Source organism: Mirounga leonina, unplaced genomic scaffold, assembly GCF_011800145.1.
Source record: "Mirounga leonina isolate KUSES-001 unplaced genomic scaffold, KU_Mleo_1.0 Mir_170, whole genome shotgun sequence".
Classification (NCBI taxonomy): domain Eukaryota; kingdom Metazoa; phylum Chordata; class Mammalia; order Carnivora; family Phocidae; genus Mirounga; species Mirounga leonina.
Genome location: NW_023270433.1, coordinates 12,628,916 through 12,646,731, shown reverse-complemented (window position 1 = coordinate 12,646,731; position 17,816 = coordinate 12,628,916). Strand labels below are relative to the sequence as shown.

Sequence of the window (17,816 nt, the reverse complement as noted above, 5' to 3'; positions counted from 1 at the left end):
ACACCATTACCAATGGGATTTATTCCAGGTATGCAAGGCTGCTTCAATACTCAATAATCAATTAATGTAATCTATTACATCAATAAACTAAAGAAGAAAAATCATATGATCATATTGATAGATGCAGGGAAAACATTTGACAAAATCAAATACCCATTCATGTTAAAAAAAAAAAACCACTCTAAACAAATTTTGTTCACTTGATAAAGAATATCTATTAAAAAAAAACCCCACAGCTAACATCATACTTACTGGAGAGAAACTAGATGCTTTTCCCCTAAGATTGAGAACAAGGCAAGGATGTTCCCTCTCACCACTCCCTTTCAGCATTGGACTGGGAGTCTTGGTTAATACAGTAAGATGAGAAAAGAAAAGGTATATAAAGGCAACACATTTCAAATTAAAATCCCAACAAGTTTTTTTGTGGATATCTAAGTGAATCTAAAATTTATATGGGGGGGCACCTGGGTGGCTCATTTGGTTAAGTGTCCCACTCTTGATTTCAGCTCAGGTCATATCTCAGTGTCCTGGGATCAAGTCTAGTTAGGCTCCTTGCTCAGTGGAGAGTCTTCTTCTCCTTAGCCCTTCCTCTCCCCCCTCCCCCCCGCTCATGCTTTCTCTCTCTCTCAAATAAATAAATAAATAAAATCTTAAAAACAACATTGTATTAGCAAAAGAACATACAAATAGATCAATGGAACAGAATAGAGAGTCCAGAAATAGACTCACACAAATGTAATCAACTAATCTTTGACAAAGGAACAATGGCCATTCAATGGAAAAAAAACTAGTCATTTCAACAAATGGTGCTGGAATATTTGGACATCCATATCCACCCCCCCCCCAAAAAAATCTAGACACAGACTTTATACCTTTCACAAAAATTAACTCAAAATAAATCATAGACCTAAATGTAAAATGCAAAACTATAAAACTTCTAGAAGATAACATAGGAGAAAATCTAGGGGGTCTTGGATTTGGTTATGCATTTTGAGATACAACACCAAAAGCAAGATCCATGAAAGCAAAAACAACAACAACAACAAACTATGTTAAGCTTTAGTAAAATTAAGAACTGCTCTGTGAAAGACACTGTTATGAAAATGAAAAGATAAGCCACATGCTGGGAGAAAACCCTTCCAAAAGACGTATTTGATAAAGGACTTGTGTCTAAAATATCCAAAGAACTCTTAAAACTCAACAATATGGAAGAAAGCAACCCAATGGCCCAATTAAGATACAGGCAAATAATCCGGTCAAGAAATGGGCAGAAGACATGAACAGATATTTTTCCAAAGAAGACATCCAAATGGCCAACAGACACATGAAAAAATGCTCAACATCACTCGGCATCAGGGAAATCCAAATCAAAACCTCAGTGAGATACCACCTCACACCAGTCAGAATGGCTAAAATTAACAAGTCAGGAAACGACAGATATTGGCGAGGATGCGGAGAAAGGGGAACCCTCCTACACTGTTGGTGGGAATGCAAGCTGGTGAAGCCACCTAGAAAACAGTATGGAGGTTCCTCAAAAAGTTGAAAATAGAGCTACCCTATGACCCAGCAATTGCACTACTGGGTATTTACCCCAAAGATACAAATGTAGGGATCCGAAGGGGTACGTGCACCCCTATGTTTATAGCAGCAACGTCCACAGTAGCCAAACTATGAAAAGAGCCAAGATGTCCATCAACAGATGAATGGATAAAGAAGATGTGGTATATATATACAATGGAATATTATGCAGCCATCAAAAAACCTGAAATCTTGCCATTTGCAACGACGTGGATGGAACTAGAGGGTATTATACTAAGCGAAATAAGTCAATCAGAGAAAGACATGTATCATATGATCTCACTGATATGAGGAATTCTTTTTTTTTATTCTTATGTTAATCCCCATACATTACAACATTAGTTTTAGATAAAGTGTTCCATGATTCATTGTTTGTGCACAACACCCAGTGCTCCATGCAGAATGTGCCCTCCTCAATACCCACCACCAGGCTAACCCATCCTCCCACCCCCCTCCCCTCTAGAACCCTCAGTTTGTTTTTCAGAGTCCATCGTCTCTCATGGTTCGTCCACCCCTCCGATTTCCCCCGCTTCATTCTTCCCCTCCCGCTACCTTCTTCTTCTTTTTTTTTTTCTTAACATATATTGCATTATTTGTTTCAGAGGTACAGATCTGAGATTCAACAGTCTTGCACAATTCACAGCACTTACCAGAGCACATACCCTCCCCAGTGTCTATCACCCAGTCACCCCATCCCTCCCACCCCACCCCCCACTCCAACAACCATCAGTTTGTTTCCTGAGATTAAGAATTCCTCATTACATTATATGTTAAAAAAAAAAAAAAGATAGTAGGAAGGGAAAAATGAAGGGGGGTGGAATCAGAGGGGGAGATGAACCATGAGAGACTATGGACTCTGAGAAACAAACTGAGGTTTCTAGAGGGGAGAGGGATGGGGGGATGGGTTAGCCTGGTGATGGGTATTAAAGAGGGCATGTATTGAATGGAGCACTGGGTGTTATACGCAAACAATGAATCATGGAACACTACATCAAAAACTAATGATGTAATGTATGGTGATTAACATAACATAATAAAATAAAATTAAAAAAATAAAATACAGGCAAAAGATCTGAATGGACATCTCACCAAAGAAGATATACAGATAGCAAATAAGCAAATGGAAAGATATTCAACATCTTATGTCTTCAGGGAAATGCAAATGAAAACAATGAAATACCACTACCCTCCTATTACAATGGCTAAATCCAAAACCTGACAATACTAAATGCTGGCAAGGAAGTCTCATTCATTGCTGGTGGAAACATGAAAGGGTACAGCCACTTTGAAAGACAGTTTGGCAGTTTCTTACAAAGCTAAACATGGTCTTACTATATGATTGAGCAATCACATTCCTAGGTATTTGCCCAACTGTGTTGAAAACTTATGTCCGCACAAAGCCTACACACAAATGTTTATAATAGCTTTATTCATAATTGCCAAAATTTGGAAGCAACCAAGATATTCTTCAATAGGTGAATGGATTGACAAGCTATGGTATAACCATTCAGTGGACTATTACTCAGAAATATAAAGAACTGAGCGATCGAGTCACAAAAAGACACGGAAGACCTTTAAATGCATATTGCTAAGTGAAAGAAGACAGTCTGAAAAGGCAGCCATGGTACAATTCCAACCATGTGATATTCAGGAAAAGGCAAAGCTGTAGAGACAGTAAAAAGGTTGCCAGGGATTCAGGGTGAGGGAGGATGAATAGATGGGGCACCCGGGGATTTTTAGGGCAGTGAGAATATTCTGTATGGTCCTATAATGTTGGGGAAATTACATCATGCACTTGTCAAAACACATAGAACGCACAACATAGCAACAACTTTAATGTAAACTATGGACTTTAATAATGTATTAGTATTTATTCGCTAACAAATATACAGTCATACAAGATATTATAGTGGACAATGTGGGGGGATATATGGGAATTCTCAGTACTATCTGCTCAGTTTTTCCATAAATTTTTCGTACTAGCTGGGCACCACTGGAGGTGGCCCCTAACCCAGCTAGTCTTCATTTCCTCAACTCTAAGCAGCAGGGCTGTGGGGAGCTTCTGTGCCATATTTGTGACAGTAAAGTATATATGAACATTTATAGGACTCCCCTGGCAGGAGGGGGCGCAGATGGGGGATGCCTGGGGGAGGAGTCCCCTAGATGTGTCTGTCATGGCCAACGTCTCCCTGAGCTAAGACTGGGGACCAAACACAGCTCAGCCCAACCCTTAGGGATGCCTTGGTCCCTGAATCAGGTTCTTGGGCCTGGGGACATTTGGGGATTGGCAAGGTCCTTCCATCTTCACGTGGTTGTGACTGTTGTCACTTCCCAGGCAGCACAAGGCGGAGGCTCAGGACAGGGTTCCTGCTCTGCCCCCCGAATCCCTCGTTACCCAAGCTTCAGTTTCCTCCTCCGAGAATGGGTTCATGGGACTAAGACCCAGCTCACCAGGAGTCTGAGCGTTCAGTAAGTGGACTGGGAGAGTCCTTTGTAATCTGTAAAGTGCACACAAACATCAGGAACCACGACAGTGCTTGAAACCAACCAACCAACCAGCCCACCCACCCACCCACCCACCAACCAACAAGGGCTCTGTTTGAATCAGGCATGTACTTCCTCACTAAGTCCTTACAACAACCCAAGGTGATGTCATCAGCCCCATTTTAAAGCTCCCAGAGCTGAAGTGCCCCCTCAAAGAGCTGCCAGCTAGGCGGGGGTGGGGAAGGGGTGCCGGGATTGGACCGCAGCCCACGTGACTTGGCTGCTCCCGCTTTCCCGACAACCGTGCCTGTAAGATCCACAGTGGTAAGCACCAGGCACAAGTAAGGGGGGGCGGGGCTGCATACGATGTCATTCCACTTTTCCCTTTTTGTGACTTTTGGGTGTAGGGGGGTCAGGCCAGCTCAATGGACAGAGATCCTGTTCCCCTCACCCTGGAGGTGACAATGGAGAGGATGACGAACAGGTGCCCGCGACACAGCAGCTCCTGGCGGCCCTCACGAAGGGGAGAAGTGATTCCAGAACACGCAGCCCACGAGGTGGCAGGCCCTCGAGCGGCTGTCGGAGGGCGAGGGCGAGCTGGTATTTCTGTCGGCTCACTTGCCTTTATTAAGGATAATTCTTTTTTTTTTTTTTAAAGATTTTATTTATTTATTGAGAGAGAGAGAATGAGAGAGAGTACATGAGAGGGGGGAGGGTCAGAGGGAGAAGCAGACTCCCTGCCGAGCAGGGAGCCCGATGCGGGACTCGATCCCGGGACTCCAGGATCATGACCTGAGCCGGAGGCAGTCGCTTAACCAACTGAGCCACCCAGGCGCCCTATTAAGGATAATTCTGAGGCCGACTATTTTGTAAGCGTGTAGGGCACACGTCCAGAGAAGCCCATCTGACTTCGAGATGATTTCAAGGCTGAAGAATGTCGCTTGTGCCAGACGTGTTGCAAGAGACGCTGCGCGGGACCTGCCGAGTTATCGGCGGCCTCCCATATCTCCGAGGGAGGGGCCGTCCATGTATATGTATGTGAGGCTTTGCTAAACATTCCAAGTAAAAATACTTTTAAATATTTCAGTACATCGTTAACCAAATACATTTTAGTTGGGGCTCATTCCAGCTGATGAAAGTACAGGAGGCAGATGATTTGCATAAGTCGACCGAGGAAATTTGGTGAGAGACAGTCATAAGACTCAGACACCCACAGGCGCCGCGGATCGTCAGGGTCTGATCCTAGCTCATCTGACAACGTTTGCAGAGCACCTACTCCGTGCCGGGCACAGCACTCGGCCTCGCTCCACAGCGTTTAATTGGCTGGTCCCGGAGCGCCGGGCATGAGCAGGCGCGGGGAAGCATTTCCTGAGATGCCGCAAGAGCCCCGCATGCAGTCGCAGCAGCGGCAGCCCCGGCTCTGAGCACCTCGTGTGCTCTGTCTCACTTTGTCCAGGGCACTGTTTTTATGAGCTGGGCACCATTATTAATCTCCACTTTGCAGAGGATGGACGTAAGCCTCCGAGGGAGTTATGTAACTTGCAGAGGTGACACTGCTAGCAAGTTATGGAGCCCGGATTCGGGTTCGAGGCCAGGTTTGCTGGATCCCAGAGCCTGTGGCTTTGGTTATACTGCCAGTCAAACTAAGGCAGCCCCAGGAAGGGGGCCCACGTAGCTCAGGCATTTGTCAGGCAGTGGAAGAAATGCAGGATGTATCAGGCATTAAACGATGCCACTCGTGGATTTCCCTCCGCAAGCAAGATGTGTGTGCGCGCCTGCTTGAATGGGTGGAGAAGCGGGGGTGGGAAAGACTCTTCAATCCATGTTTTCTTGCTTTGCAATCATGTTTCCATTGATTACTGGGAGGGACTCCAGATGTCTGTTGTGTGTTAGATGGACGAGATGTCCAGGTGCTGGGCTCCAATGTTCCCTTTGCCAGCGAAATGTTTGCCTCTCATAGATGACGCAGTAATACTACCTTTTATTGCCTAATCTTGATGCTGTCCTCGTCTCTAGCACAGAGAAGTGAAATTTCCACTCTGGGAAGAGTTGAGAGCAAAGTCTCAATGATAAGAAGGCGCTCATGAGTGCAATTTACATGAAATGACTGCATCTTCACTGACAAATTTGTTCCTTCATTTGATTCTAGGCAACACCAGGGCTACCAGACCTCAGTCTGGCTGAGAAGACCCACATTTAGATTTCTGTTCTGCTAGAAATTCTGGAATTGCTAATTGAAATCTGTATGTATGTATGTATGTATGTATGTATGTATGTATGTATGTATGTATTTATTTATTTTAGTGCCGATTACACTGGCCGGCCCGGGGGAGTGAGATTGCATTTTACTAAATTCCATCAAGCTCCTAAGTAGTTGTTGACATTCTAACAGAGAGGAAGCAGCAAGACTATCTAGGGACTGATGAGCACAGGATCCAGATGAGGGTTCTGTGGGTGGAAAGAGGCGGGGAATGGGCTGGTGTTGGGGGAGAGCCACGTGCTGGATGTGGGTTATTGTCAAGTCCTAGCTTTTGTTTTGGGTGGTGAGTCGTGGATGCTTATTACATTATTAAAAATTACTAATTTAAAAAGCTGACTAAATAAAAGCAGGTTATGCATGGACCAGGATGGAAGGCTCTCATGAACCAAGGATTATGGTTAATCCAATTCTATGCACTTGAGTTCTGGACAAAAAACAAAAAAAAACATCGAAAACAAGACTGTTTAAAAGGATGGTCTGAGGGGTGCCTGGGTGGCTCAGTCGTTAAGCGTCTGCCTTCGGCTCAGGTCATGATCTCAGGGTCCTGAGATCGAGCCCCACATTGGATTCTCTGCTCAGCGGAGAGCCCCGCTTCGGGCTCTCTGCTTCTCCCTCTCCCACTCCCCCTGCTTGTGTTCCCTCTCTCGCTGTGTCTCTCTCTGTCAAATAAATAAAATCTTAAATAAATAAATAAATAAATAAAAGGATGATCTGAGATTTAGATTTCATGATGTGCATTCTTTTTTTTTAATACTAGCTTTGATTTTTTTTTCTCACTAATCTTTCAAACACCATTTTTCTTCTTCCATTTCAATAGTAGGGTCTCCCCATGCAGGTTACATAAAGGGTTCATTAAGGTCTCAGATATCAGGAATTGGGTTAACCCCTTTGGTGGGTGCCGAAGTCTCACGAGGGCAGAAGGGAGGTCTGGGCTTGCTTCCAGAAAGGAGACCTTGCCCAAGCAGTTGGACACAGCTGGTACTGGGTGTGGGGTGATGCTCTTAGCCAAACGGGCTGATGTTTTCTGCTGGATGTTACAGAGAGGGGAGGGAGACTGTTGGTGAGACCAGCTCTACAATAAGTCACGGCTCTCACACTCAGAACACCCTATTTTGGGGATGCAGGACATTTTTTTATTGCTATTTGTCTGCTCATCAAACATTCACTGGGCACTGAGCATGATGCTGTTGCATGCTCTGGGCCCCGTGCTAGCCTTCAGGGGTACAGAACTCGTAGAGAGTACCTTTTCTGGGTTGCACGCCATGCTACGGGCTTTGTATATGTTCTTTTTCTTATCCTCACAGCACCCCCACTTTGTTGCTTCCCTGACTGGGGCTCTGGCCGTACCCTAGGACAACGGTCAACTGCGTGTCCTTTTCATTTGTGTGGCGGGAGACACTGGGTGTAATGAAAAGGCAAAGGGCTCTGAATGCAGGCTGCTTTTGGTCCAAGTCCCAGGGTCCCCACTGACCTGCTTGGGACACCTGTTTAAATCCACCCCTTGAAGCCTCAGGCTTCTCATCCGTCAAATAGGAGAGAAACTCTTATCTCACGAGGCTGTGTGGGGTAATTCATAACAAGCATTTTGTATTTCCGTCACATAGTAAATGTTCAGTAAATGGTCTCTATTACTTTTATCCTCAAGAGTGGGATCTGTAAATAATTTATATTCCCAGCAGCCCAATACCTGCTAACATGTTCATTACCTGTTTGGTGAATGAGTGAATGAGTGCCCTTTGAGAACGAGAGCCCAGTTATACCGCTCTTCTGACTACTTTCTTGTCAGCCCCCTGGCAGCTCCAGGACAGGTAAAGCTGCCCCCTCTGACCTGGCTTCCACATCTCTGGCCAGGACTTAGTTGTAGCGGAGGACAGGAGAATCCTTTGGCTCAGCACCATGGAGGGAAGGAAGGAGGACTCTGGTCTTTCTGCTGACACTTGCCCAAAGGCAGAACCACCACTCAACAACAAATGTCTTCTTGTGCTAGTCCGGAGCTTCCTGAATGCTCCTAAGAATGCGGCTGACTTCAGAAGCTCCTTCTCCTCAAGAATCGGGGTGTCAGACCAGCCTTCTCCAGAAGCAAGGACTGGGCCCCAGCTTTGCCAGCAGCCAGACAGCAGTGACCCCTGAGACCGTGGGCACAGACAGGCTTCTCATTCCTGGCTGTAATGCCCAGCCCCCACTATCTGTACCCCCCCCACCCCCAAGTCTGTGATTTCCTTTCAGGAGCCATGGAAACAGCAGTTAAAGCTCTGAGGATGATGTCAGGGGAGATAGGAGCTCACGCCGGCAACTAACCTCCCACTCCAGTTCCATCTTCCCAGAGGCCCTGCGCTCTATGAGTTGACCTTTCACCCCCCGTCCCCTCCCCAGTCACTCAAATGAACACCACTGCTTGGGGGGGCCCTGGATGGGGGACAGCATCCTGGGCCAGGAGGCAGGAGGCTTGACTTCAAATGGGGGCTCTGCTACTCACTGGCTATGGGATTTTAGACAAGTCACTTGTTCTTGGAACCTCAGGATGCTCATCTGTAAAATGGGATACAATTACCCACCTTGAAGGTCTGGTGTGGGAACTGCAAGGAGATAATGCACATGGGAGGGAATCTCGAAATCACAGTCACTGCTAAGGATTGGTTACCGAGGCATGGCAACAGGCCTGGGAGATCCCAGCCCCGGATTCGCCTGTCAGTAGGTGCTAAAAATAAGTATTATTCTCATCTCTTTAGCTTGGTCAGCAGAACGGAGAGATCCTGGCAGACCCCAGAAAACCTCACCCGAGCCTTGCTGTGGACAGCCCCTGTGGATTCTGCTTACAGAGAGCAATTTAAGAGGCAAACAAAACATGAAAAGCTATTCAGAATGAACAATGGGCCAGATGGTAATGCTAGTTTGAAGCAATAAAACATGATAAATAGCTTCCTGCTGCTACTCCTGATCAATTTCAATATTTAATAATTCCACTGCCACCCCCACCCCCTCTTCTGGCCCCCTCCACGGGATCCTGCGGTGACTCCCTGCGTTCAACTCACAGAACAAACACTTCTTCACTTTCTGAAGGCGTCAGCGAAAAGCGCCCCGCTCAACTGTCATGTGAGCGCTCTCCGTCCTCGGGATGATCGTTAATCTGCCTGATTCTGAAGACGCTCCATCTCAAGCCTCTCCTGGTTGCCAGGGAAGGCTGTGAGGGCTCTCCACCCACCGAGACGCGGTGGAACTCACCTTGTTGATTCAGTGCCTACTGGTATTCCCTGAGTTTTGCTCTGAATTCAAGAAAGGAGAGCAGTAGGGAGCTCGGTGGTCATCCTACTCCGGGATCAACTGGTAGGATCAAGCAGCCCAGAAGGGAAACGGTGGGGCTGGGCCGTGCCCACCGTCTATGCTGTTGAGCCTCAGCCTCCTCTCTGCAATGGAGGCGATTCTACCTCCTTCCAGAATTCCAGCCAGGGCTGTGCACATGAAGCACCCGGCAGAGTGCTTACGCGTAGGACTCGCCCAACCACTGGCAGCCGATAGCATCATTATTAAAGGGTGATAATCTCTGCGGTCAAAAGCTGTAGCCCATGGGTGTGGGGCAGGATGTGGCAGGGAGCAACCCACGCTCACACAGAACCACCCCTGGGATTCTCCCCAAGCAGCAGCCACTAATAAGATGAGCCGCTTTGTACCGTCAGCAAGGGCTCCACATTCCTATCCACGGACACTGAGACCGCCGGGCGCCCCTGGCAAGCAGGGACTGTTGGCCCCATTTACAGAAGAGGAAGTGGAGACAGGAGGCAGAATGGTTTTCCAAGCTTACACGGGGAGAAAACGGCACAGTCAATTGTAATCTGGCTCTCCCAAAATCTGATTTCTTGTCCTTTCCACCAAACCACAGGAGAAAGCTCTCCCTGAGGCGCCCCCTCCGCCCGGCGTCCCTTTTGCATGGAGGCAGCCCAGGGGAGGGAAGCCTGGGTGCCCGGTCACCCGAGCTACACCCTACCATCTGTGAAATGCAAATGCTGATACCTAGTGCATTGGTTCATGGGGACATTTAATGAAGGACTATGCAGGGAAGCACGGTGTAATTTTACGATGAGCTATACAAATGTCAGGTATGGTTATTGTGCCTTTTTGGAAAAACACACTATGTGAGGAAGATCAGAAACACGGTCACCCCAAGGTGGATCCTTCTAACGGAATCCTTCACCCTCCCTTGATCTAGAGGATCAAGAGCAAACTCTTTTATGTGGATTCAAGGCCTCAATGGCTCTTGCAACCCCATCTCTGCCCCTTCTCCCTTCCCTTCCAGCCCCTCCAAGCTTCTTGGGGTTATCTGAGCCTTCCACATGTGTCCGTGTCTCGGCCAGATCACACCTGCCAGAGGGGTCCGTGCTGCCCTGTTCACTGGCTGACCCCACTCACCCTTCTCCAAGAAGTCTTCCTTGGGTCTCCCTCGACAGGAGCTCCTCCGCTGGGCTCCCAATAACCCCTCGGCACCCCTCCCCAAGCCAGCGCTGGGCTCTCCTCTGCCTCCCTGCTCTACAGCGAGTGAGAGCCAAGTGCTACTCGTTCCCATCTGTCCAGGGCCTGGCCCAGCACACAGTAGTACATGTGTGCTGAGGGATGAACACATGAATGGCCTTAAGCAGAAACAAGAGATTCTAACGGTGGAACTCGAATTTGAGTGGGCACCGCCTTGGTATCGGAATTCAGGATAGTGCTCCTGGATTCAAATTCAGCTCAATCCTTCCAGCAATGTCTAGAGCTGACAGGATAACTTCCTCTTTCCCCAACCTTGACCCTGAACAAGAAGGAACCAAAAGGGTACCGCCCATCCATCTGGACTCCCACTAGATGTGGTGGAGGCCAGGAATCAGGTACCTACCCGAGTCCCGCTGGTCCAGGGTCATGGAGTTCCACCTCCTTGTGATGTCAATATAGAGGATGTCCACAGCCGCCATGGACAAGCTGCTGCTGCTGAGCTTGCAGTTCCTGCCAAAGACGGGAGGGGACATGTTACTGCTAGATGGAGCGCACCCTCTTCCGGTTTGCCTCCATGTCTTTGCCAGGGCTGGGTCCCCTGCCTGGAAGGCCCTCCCTTCCCACAGCTGGAACTAGTGGTGGGCATACGGCAGGGGGGGTGGGAGAGAAGCCTGAAAATGTAAGTTAAGGTTAGATCATGGTGGGTTTCTGTCATTTGGTCAATTCTAAAGGGCTGGAAAGAGCAAGGACTTGAGCATGGCACGTCTTGCGTTGAATCTGGTGCTGCCACTTCGAAGCTGATGGCCCTGGTGAATCCATGTCTCCTTCCTGAGTCTCAGGCTCCTCCCTTATAAAGCAGTCACTGTGTTTTGGCCTGTTCTAACACCTACCAATGGAGGTCTCTGCCTGCTCCGAGGGGGAAATGAAAATCCCATGTTTCAAAAATACACCCTATGCATGTCTTCACCTCCACATCCATTAGTCTCTAGGAGGAGAAAGAAAAGCCGGACCTGGGTGCTCTGCTCTCTTCCCAGTGTCCATTGGCCGACAGTGGCACACTCATGGGACCCAATGATGGGTCCCAACGGACCCAACTGATGTCACTGATTGAGACAGAAGATATTGCTGCTATCCAGAAGTGATTCCCCGCTGGAATGCTCACCAGATGAGTCCCTACAGACAGGGGCTTGAGGCTTCTGCACTTCCATCTAAATCTGTCCCCCGAGATTTCACATGGGACCCGAACAGCCACAGCGAGCCCGAGACTTCCAGCGCACTGGCCCACACCCCTTTGCATGGGCTGAGGCACATCGCTGCGGGACCCCGCCACGCTCATTCCTGACTTTGGGGAGTCATCTGGAAGTGGCAGGGGCGGGGACAGGCTGGCCTCAGAGTTTCAGAGGTTCCCCTAGTTTATTTCCTCTGGTGCAGAGAGGCCAAGATGACCAGGTTTTCAGTCCCACATCAGCTCCCGGTTTGAGCATAGAGGCATGTTTGCAATCCTCCTCCTCCTCCCCTCTTGGTTTTGTTTCGTTTTGTTTCTTGTTTTTTGTGTTTTTTGGGTCTGGAGATGTGGGGAGGCAGTCTGGCACACTGAAAAGAACGTGATTTGGGCATCAGACAGACCAGGATTGAAATGCTGGCTCTGCTGCTTTTTCTAGCTGTGCGGCTGTGAGCATTTACTCAAACCTTCAGTGCCTTTATTTGCTGATACCTAAAAAGAAGAGAAGAATATCCACCCACGTGGCGGGGGTGAAGATGAGATGAGGCAGCGCATGCCAAGGACCCAGCATGGTGCCTGGCACCCAGGTGGCCCACAATTGTTGGTTCTCCTCCCGATCTCTCACCCCTTTCCCATTTCCTCTTCCAGAGCTAGAAAGCGGGAACTTCAGAGGCTGCTTGGGGCTGACCTTTCAGCAAGTGGCCCTGTCCATTCTGGAGAAATGGTGCTCGCCAGTCAGACTGTCTGGGTACGAGAGCCCGGGCTCTCTGTCCAGACTAAAGGTAGCCCTTGGCTTGTCCAGATGCACCACCTTCCTGAACAGGGTCGTGCTGGGAAGCGAGTCCCAACACAGACTCGATTTGCCCCGGGAATCCTGAAGCTAGACCTCTGGGCCCGCTGTCTGTTTGGCTGAACTACATTCAATGCTGCTTTTAACTCTCCGAACGTGCCCTCATCCACTGCCCCAGCTAATGATAAAGTGGTTCTTTGATTTCCCATTTGTCATCAGCCCTTGTGTGAATAGCTTCCTTAGGAACCCGACAGAGAGGGGTTGATCGGCACGCAGGATTCAGGCACCCCGAAACCCCTCTCCAAACCCATGCACACCCCTGCCGGTGGTGGTTGGGAGTGTGCCCGGCGTGGTGCCCAGACGAGACTGGTGTTCTTTACGTGCCAGCGCACCTGCTCGCTCCCTCCCTCCCTCTTCCTTCCTGTCTTCCCCACTAGTATTTCTCAGGCCATCAATTCACATCCTGCTCCCTCCTGGGCTCCTGCTCCATATGTCAATCACAAGTCACCGGTGGCAGACTTCAAACACATCAGCGCACAGTTATTGAGCCCCGGTAACAACATGTCAACGGACGGAGAGCTTTTCATGTTGCGTGTCACCCAGGTGGCTATCTCTATTGGGTTCCACCGCAGACAATGCTCCAGCTTCTCCCAAGGTGTGCCGACAGCCTGCACTGCTCATTTTCAAAGCTTCATTAGGAAGGGCCACTGCGTTCCCCTAATTATCATATCGGTGTGCTCTGGACTACCTGCTCCCCCACAGGACAGGAGCTCTGCCCGGCTTGCTCTGTGGGGTGATGGAGTATAAAAAGGGAAACCAAACTGACCACTGGTATATAGTTTTTTTTTTCCTGACAGGTAGAAAATAGAAGTGTCAAACCTTTAGCAGGAGCCGTAATTTACCAAAGAGAATTCTCCGTTTATCCCTGTTCCAAGGTAACTCATCCTCCCTAGTGATGCCTGCAAACACAGTTGGTTGCTACATCTGGTGCCCGGACAGGGGAAGGGGGGATCCATGCTGGCTGCAGGAGACAGGAAACGCTTTAAAAGAATTTTGATTCTGTAGGCATTTCTTGGGCACCCATCCATAGGCCAGGCCCTTTCCTGTCCGTTGGCTCTCTGGATCTTTATAACCACCCTGTGATGGAAGTATTCTTAATCCCATTTCAATGACAGGTAAGCTGAGACTCAAGAGAAGGAACTTGACTTGCCCAAGATCACGCAGCGGGGATTCACATCCGGTCCTCCCTTGGAGATTTGGGGAAAAGTTGGGAGATGACCCAGCCCAGGGCCGTAGGAAGAACACAGGACCATAGGAAGAACCCAGGACTCAAGTCATAGTCTCAGGTGGGGCCCAGTAAGGCCAGAGCCTCTAGAGAGACCTGTTGGGAAGCTTTGGGATATAGGGCTGGGGGAAGTCAACCAGGGTCACTTGGGGAGAGTCTCCTAGGTTTGTCCCTATAGTGACCAGACATTCTCAATTGACCCAAACAGGGAGGGCCTCCTTGTTTGGAGGGTCAAGACTTTAGAATGAATTTTTCATCTATCCATCCACTCAATACAGAATGTATTTTGTGTTCACTATGCGTAGATGGTACTCTGAGCCCAGTGAGTGACGCAGGGCTGAATCCGTCTTGGATGCCACTCTCAGAGGGTGGAAGTGATCTCAGAGTCTGGGATAAAAATGTGAATTCTTGGTAGCTCTTAATCATTTGAACCATTTCCCCTTATGCCCTGGGATGAAATTCCTCAAATGAACTAAGGAGTGGAGGGATAAATTCTTCAGTGGAGGAGAAGTCCAAGAAATATGGTAACAAGAGAAGCCAGGACAATTCTTAAGAAAGGATAGGCTGGAAAGGTGTATGGGAAAAAAGAGCTCTGAGTCAAATGCACATGAATTTGAATCTTGACTTTGCTATGTGACCTTGAACAAGTCACTGAGGTTCTTTCCTTATTTGTACAATGAGGATAAGGCTACTCACCATTCAAAGCCATTTTAAGGACTAGTTCAGTGCCTGGTACATACAGGGAAGTAGCAAATGACAGCTCCCAGCCTTCCTCCATGATGTAGAACCACTTCGAAGAAATGTTTTTTGTTCTTTGTTTTTTCCCCAGAATCAAAGGAATTTGGGCACATATGATGGGAGATAATCACAAATCATTCAAGGTTATTAGGAGCCCAAGTATAGAAAGATCTGAAATTATCATCCCCATTTTCTCTCAACAACTACTGACATCTCATGGGGAGTTTAGAAACCAACTTCTCCACTCCATAAAATCCTATTTATAGAATTTCTTTTGTGTTCATCCTTCTCTGTGAAAGAAAAGAAGCTTATTTTTCCTGGAGAGTTTTCTATAAGGTGAAAGCTAACAAATGATCAATATTTGTTAATAAAAAAAAAAAAAAAACCAACACTAAATCGGAGGAGAAAACGACAACTCTGGTTTATAACATATATATTTTTAAAGGCTATTGATATCCCAGGCATAGGCTCTCACACTATTGCTGGAAAGAGATCATCACAGAACAGGGGGATTTTCAAAGTCACGAGGAGTTAATGACAGAGGGGGAGAGAAGGCCCTTTACACTTCTCTTCCAGAACATTCTAACACACCATGTTGCCTCTCAGAGCATAAAACCCCCCACAGCTACCCATTATGAAACATATTAATATCTCCCTATGAGAAAAGGGAGTGGAAGGGGAAAAAAAGGAAAAAAGAGAAAAACCATTCTCTAATTTAAAAGGAGAGCAGGATCAGAAACCACAAAGGGCCCGAGCAGGGCTCTCCAAGCGGACTGGCCTCGCGTGAAGCAGGAAGCAAATGCTCCAGGTGCGGAGAAGCTGCCTCCATTTCCTCGAAATGAACCCGGTTTTGGCAAACGCTTTAATCTGCAGGCTGTGGAAATGGAAAATGCAGCACGTGCAAACTGATGTCTGATTCTGATGGAGGATACATTTGCAGAACGTGTTCTTAGTGAATTACATAGAATGCCCCCCAGATTAGTAATCCAATGGAAGGGAACTAGCAAAAATGCATTTCCCTCAAAGAAAGCTGTCAAATTGAAGAATCAGATAATTTCTATTTCTCAGAGAAAGAGAAGTCTCCACGCCCCAGGAATTATTATGACATAAAAATAGAGAGAGAGAGAGAGAGAGAGAGAGAGAAAAGGCGCTTAATTCATGGTAATATGTGCTACTATTATGTGCCTCCTGAGGAAACGACATGAAAAGCTGGTTCGATGAGTTAAGTCTAGACAAGGGAACGACAGTTCATTATTTCTCATTTCTTGGTAGAAAAGAAAAATAGAATGTGGCCAGACTATCATTAGCATAATTCACTCCTAAAACTGCTGATCTATGCAGAACATTATGAGAGATGGTCACTGAAAATAAATTCGGTCAGATGTTTATTTTGTTCCCTCCAGTTCTCTTTGAGGAACTCGGAGAGAAAGAGTGGGTCGTCCAGGTGAAAGCCAAGTTCAGCTTCTGCCGTTTGTGTGGGAGATCTGAGAGGAGTGTATATCTAGCCAGCAAATATGTCTCTTGCGCAGTGCTCCAGAGAAGGGCACTTGGCTCGATTTAACATATGGCATAAATATTATTAATTCATAATGAAGCAAAATTTAAACCGAAATGGGAAGGAGAGAGAGAATGGTTGTTAGCAAGAGAAAATGCTTGCTGTTAAATTTAGCTGGCAAGACTGAACATACTTCGATAAATCTAAGCTCAGAGAATATCATCTTTCACGATTAAGTTGCTGTTGGGAAATCTCTCGGTATATTTCAAAAGGAAAAATCTATTAACGGTTGTGCAACATTTTCTCCACTTCTTCCCACATCCTTAATTAGGCAGGACGTTGGCTGGGTGGGTGTGGAGGGAGGGGAGAGGGGCTCATTGTCCGAGTCCTCCTCCGGCTGCCTACTCCCCACCTGAAGACATTGTTTTCCTTCCTCGCGGTCGCCATGGTCACCATCACTCCCACAGACAGTGCTGGTGGCAGATTGGGAATAATGGTACAGGACCTAAGGGTCTTGAACCTCCCAAAAATCAATTTTACAGCAAATGCCCTTAATTATAGAGAAAAAAAAGGATGGAAAGAATCATAAAGCCTATCACATACGGACAGACTTGTAGTGATGTTTTTGACATCATCCAGTTCCAGTCTGAGAGTGTTTTAGGAATCCCCTTTGCTAGGACCATTCTCAATTCTGTTTCTTCTAAAATCAGGTATGAACATAGCAGTCCTCTTAGTATGTCCCTCGCCTCTCACACCAACGCTCACACATCGGTGGTCTCTATGGGTAGTCACACTTTGACTGAACCCACATGGTGTTTAAAAATTATTTTCTGAACCGCCAACATCAATAGACATATATTGGGATTTTACATAAAAATCAGCATTTCTAGCTTCTCTTGAAAAATCAAAAGCTCTGGTGATACTCCCCCAGCACAGCCTTTCCTTTAGCCAGGGCATGTGTTCTCATGCCCGCCGTACCCTGGGCCCCCTTCCTTCCAGATTCCACCTGCTGGCTTCTGCTTCCAGCCTACCTCTGGAGGCAACTGAGATTGTGATTCTTATGGTGTGTTATTTTTTTCAAATCTTCACCTACCCCCGTCTCTTATGTTTCAGTAGAATTTTATTAGGAGTTAGAGGGAAGCATCTGACATCTCCCTTCTTCCTTCTTCCTGCCTGGAACTCGACCATGATGGCTGGATTCTGAGCAGCTATCTTGTGACTGTAAGGCAATCCCGAAGCTTGAAAAGCCCATGCTTAGGATGGATGAACAGGAAGACAGAAAGAAAGTGGGCTGTGATCACATTGTGGAGTCATTAATGAGCCCTAGGACCCCCATGCCAAACTTCCTATTATATGAGGGAAAATTAATCTCACTATTTTAAACCACTTACAGATGTGTATCTATTACTACGAGTCAGATGCAATTCCCAGACAAGTCAGAAGGTATCGGGTAGTGTTCTCAGGGAAATAACAACATGTGTCTGTTGACTTTCTTGAGAA

The 17,816-nt window shown here is 47.2% G+C and overlaps 1 protein-coding gene across 1 annotated transcript in view; it reads right to left on the bottom strand.

Moving 5' to 3' along the window:
* TTLL11 (tubulin tyrosine ligase like 11) overlaps positions 1-17,816 on the bottom strand; it is a 229,112-nt gene that overhangs the window by 21,557 nt on the left and 189,739 nt on the right. The window contains exon 8 of the mRNA XM_035015895.1: positions 11,190-11,296. Coding sequence (XP_034871786.1) covers positions 11,190-11,296 — 107 coding nt within the window. The remainder of the gene's footprint in view (positions 1-11,189; positions 11,297-17,816) is intronic.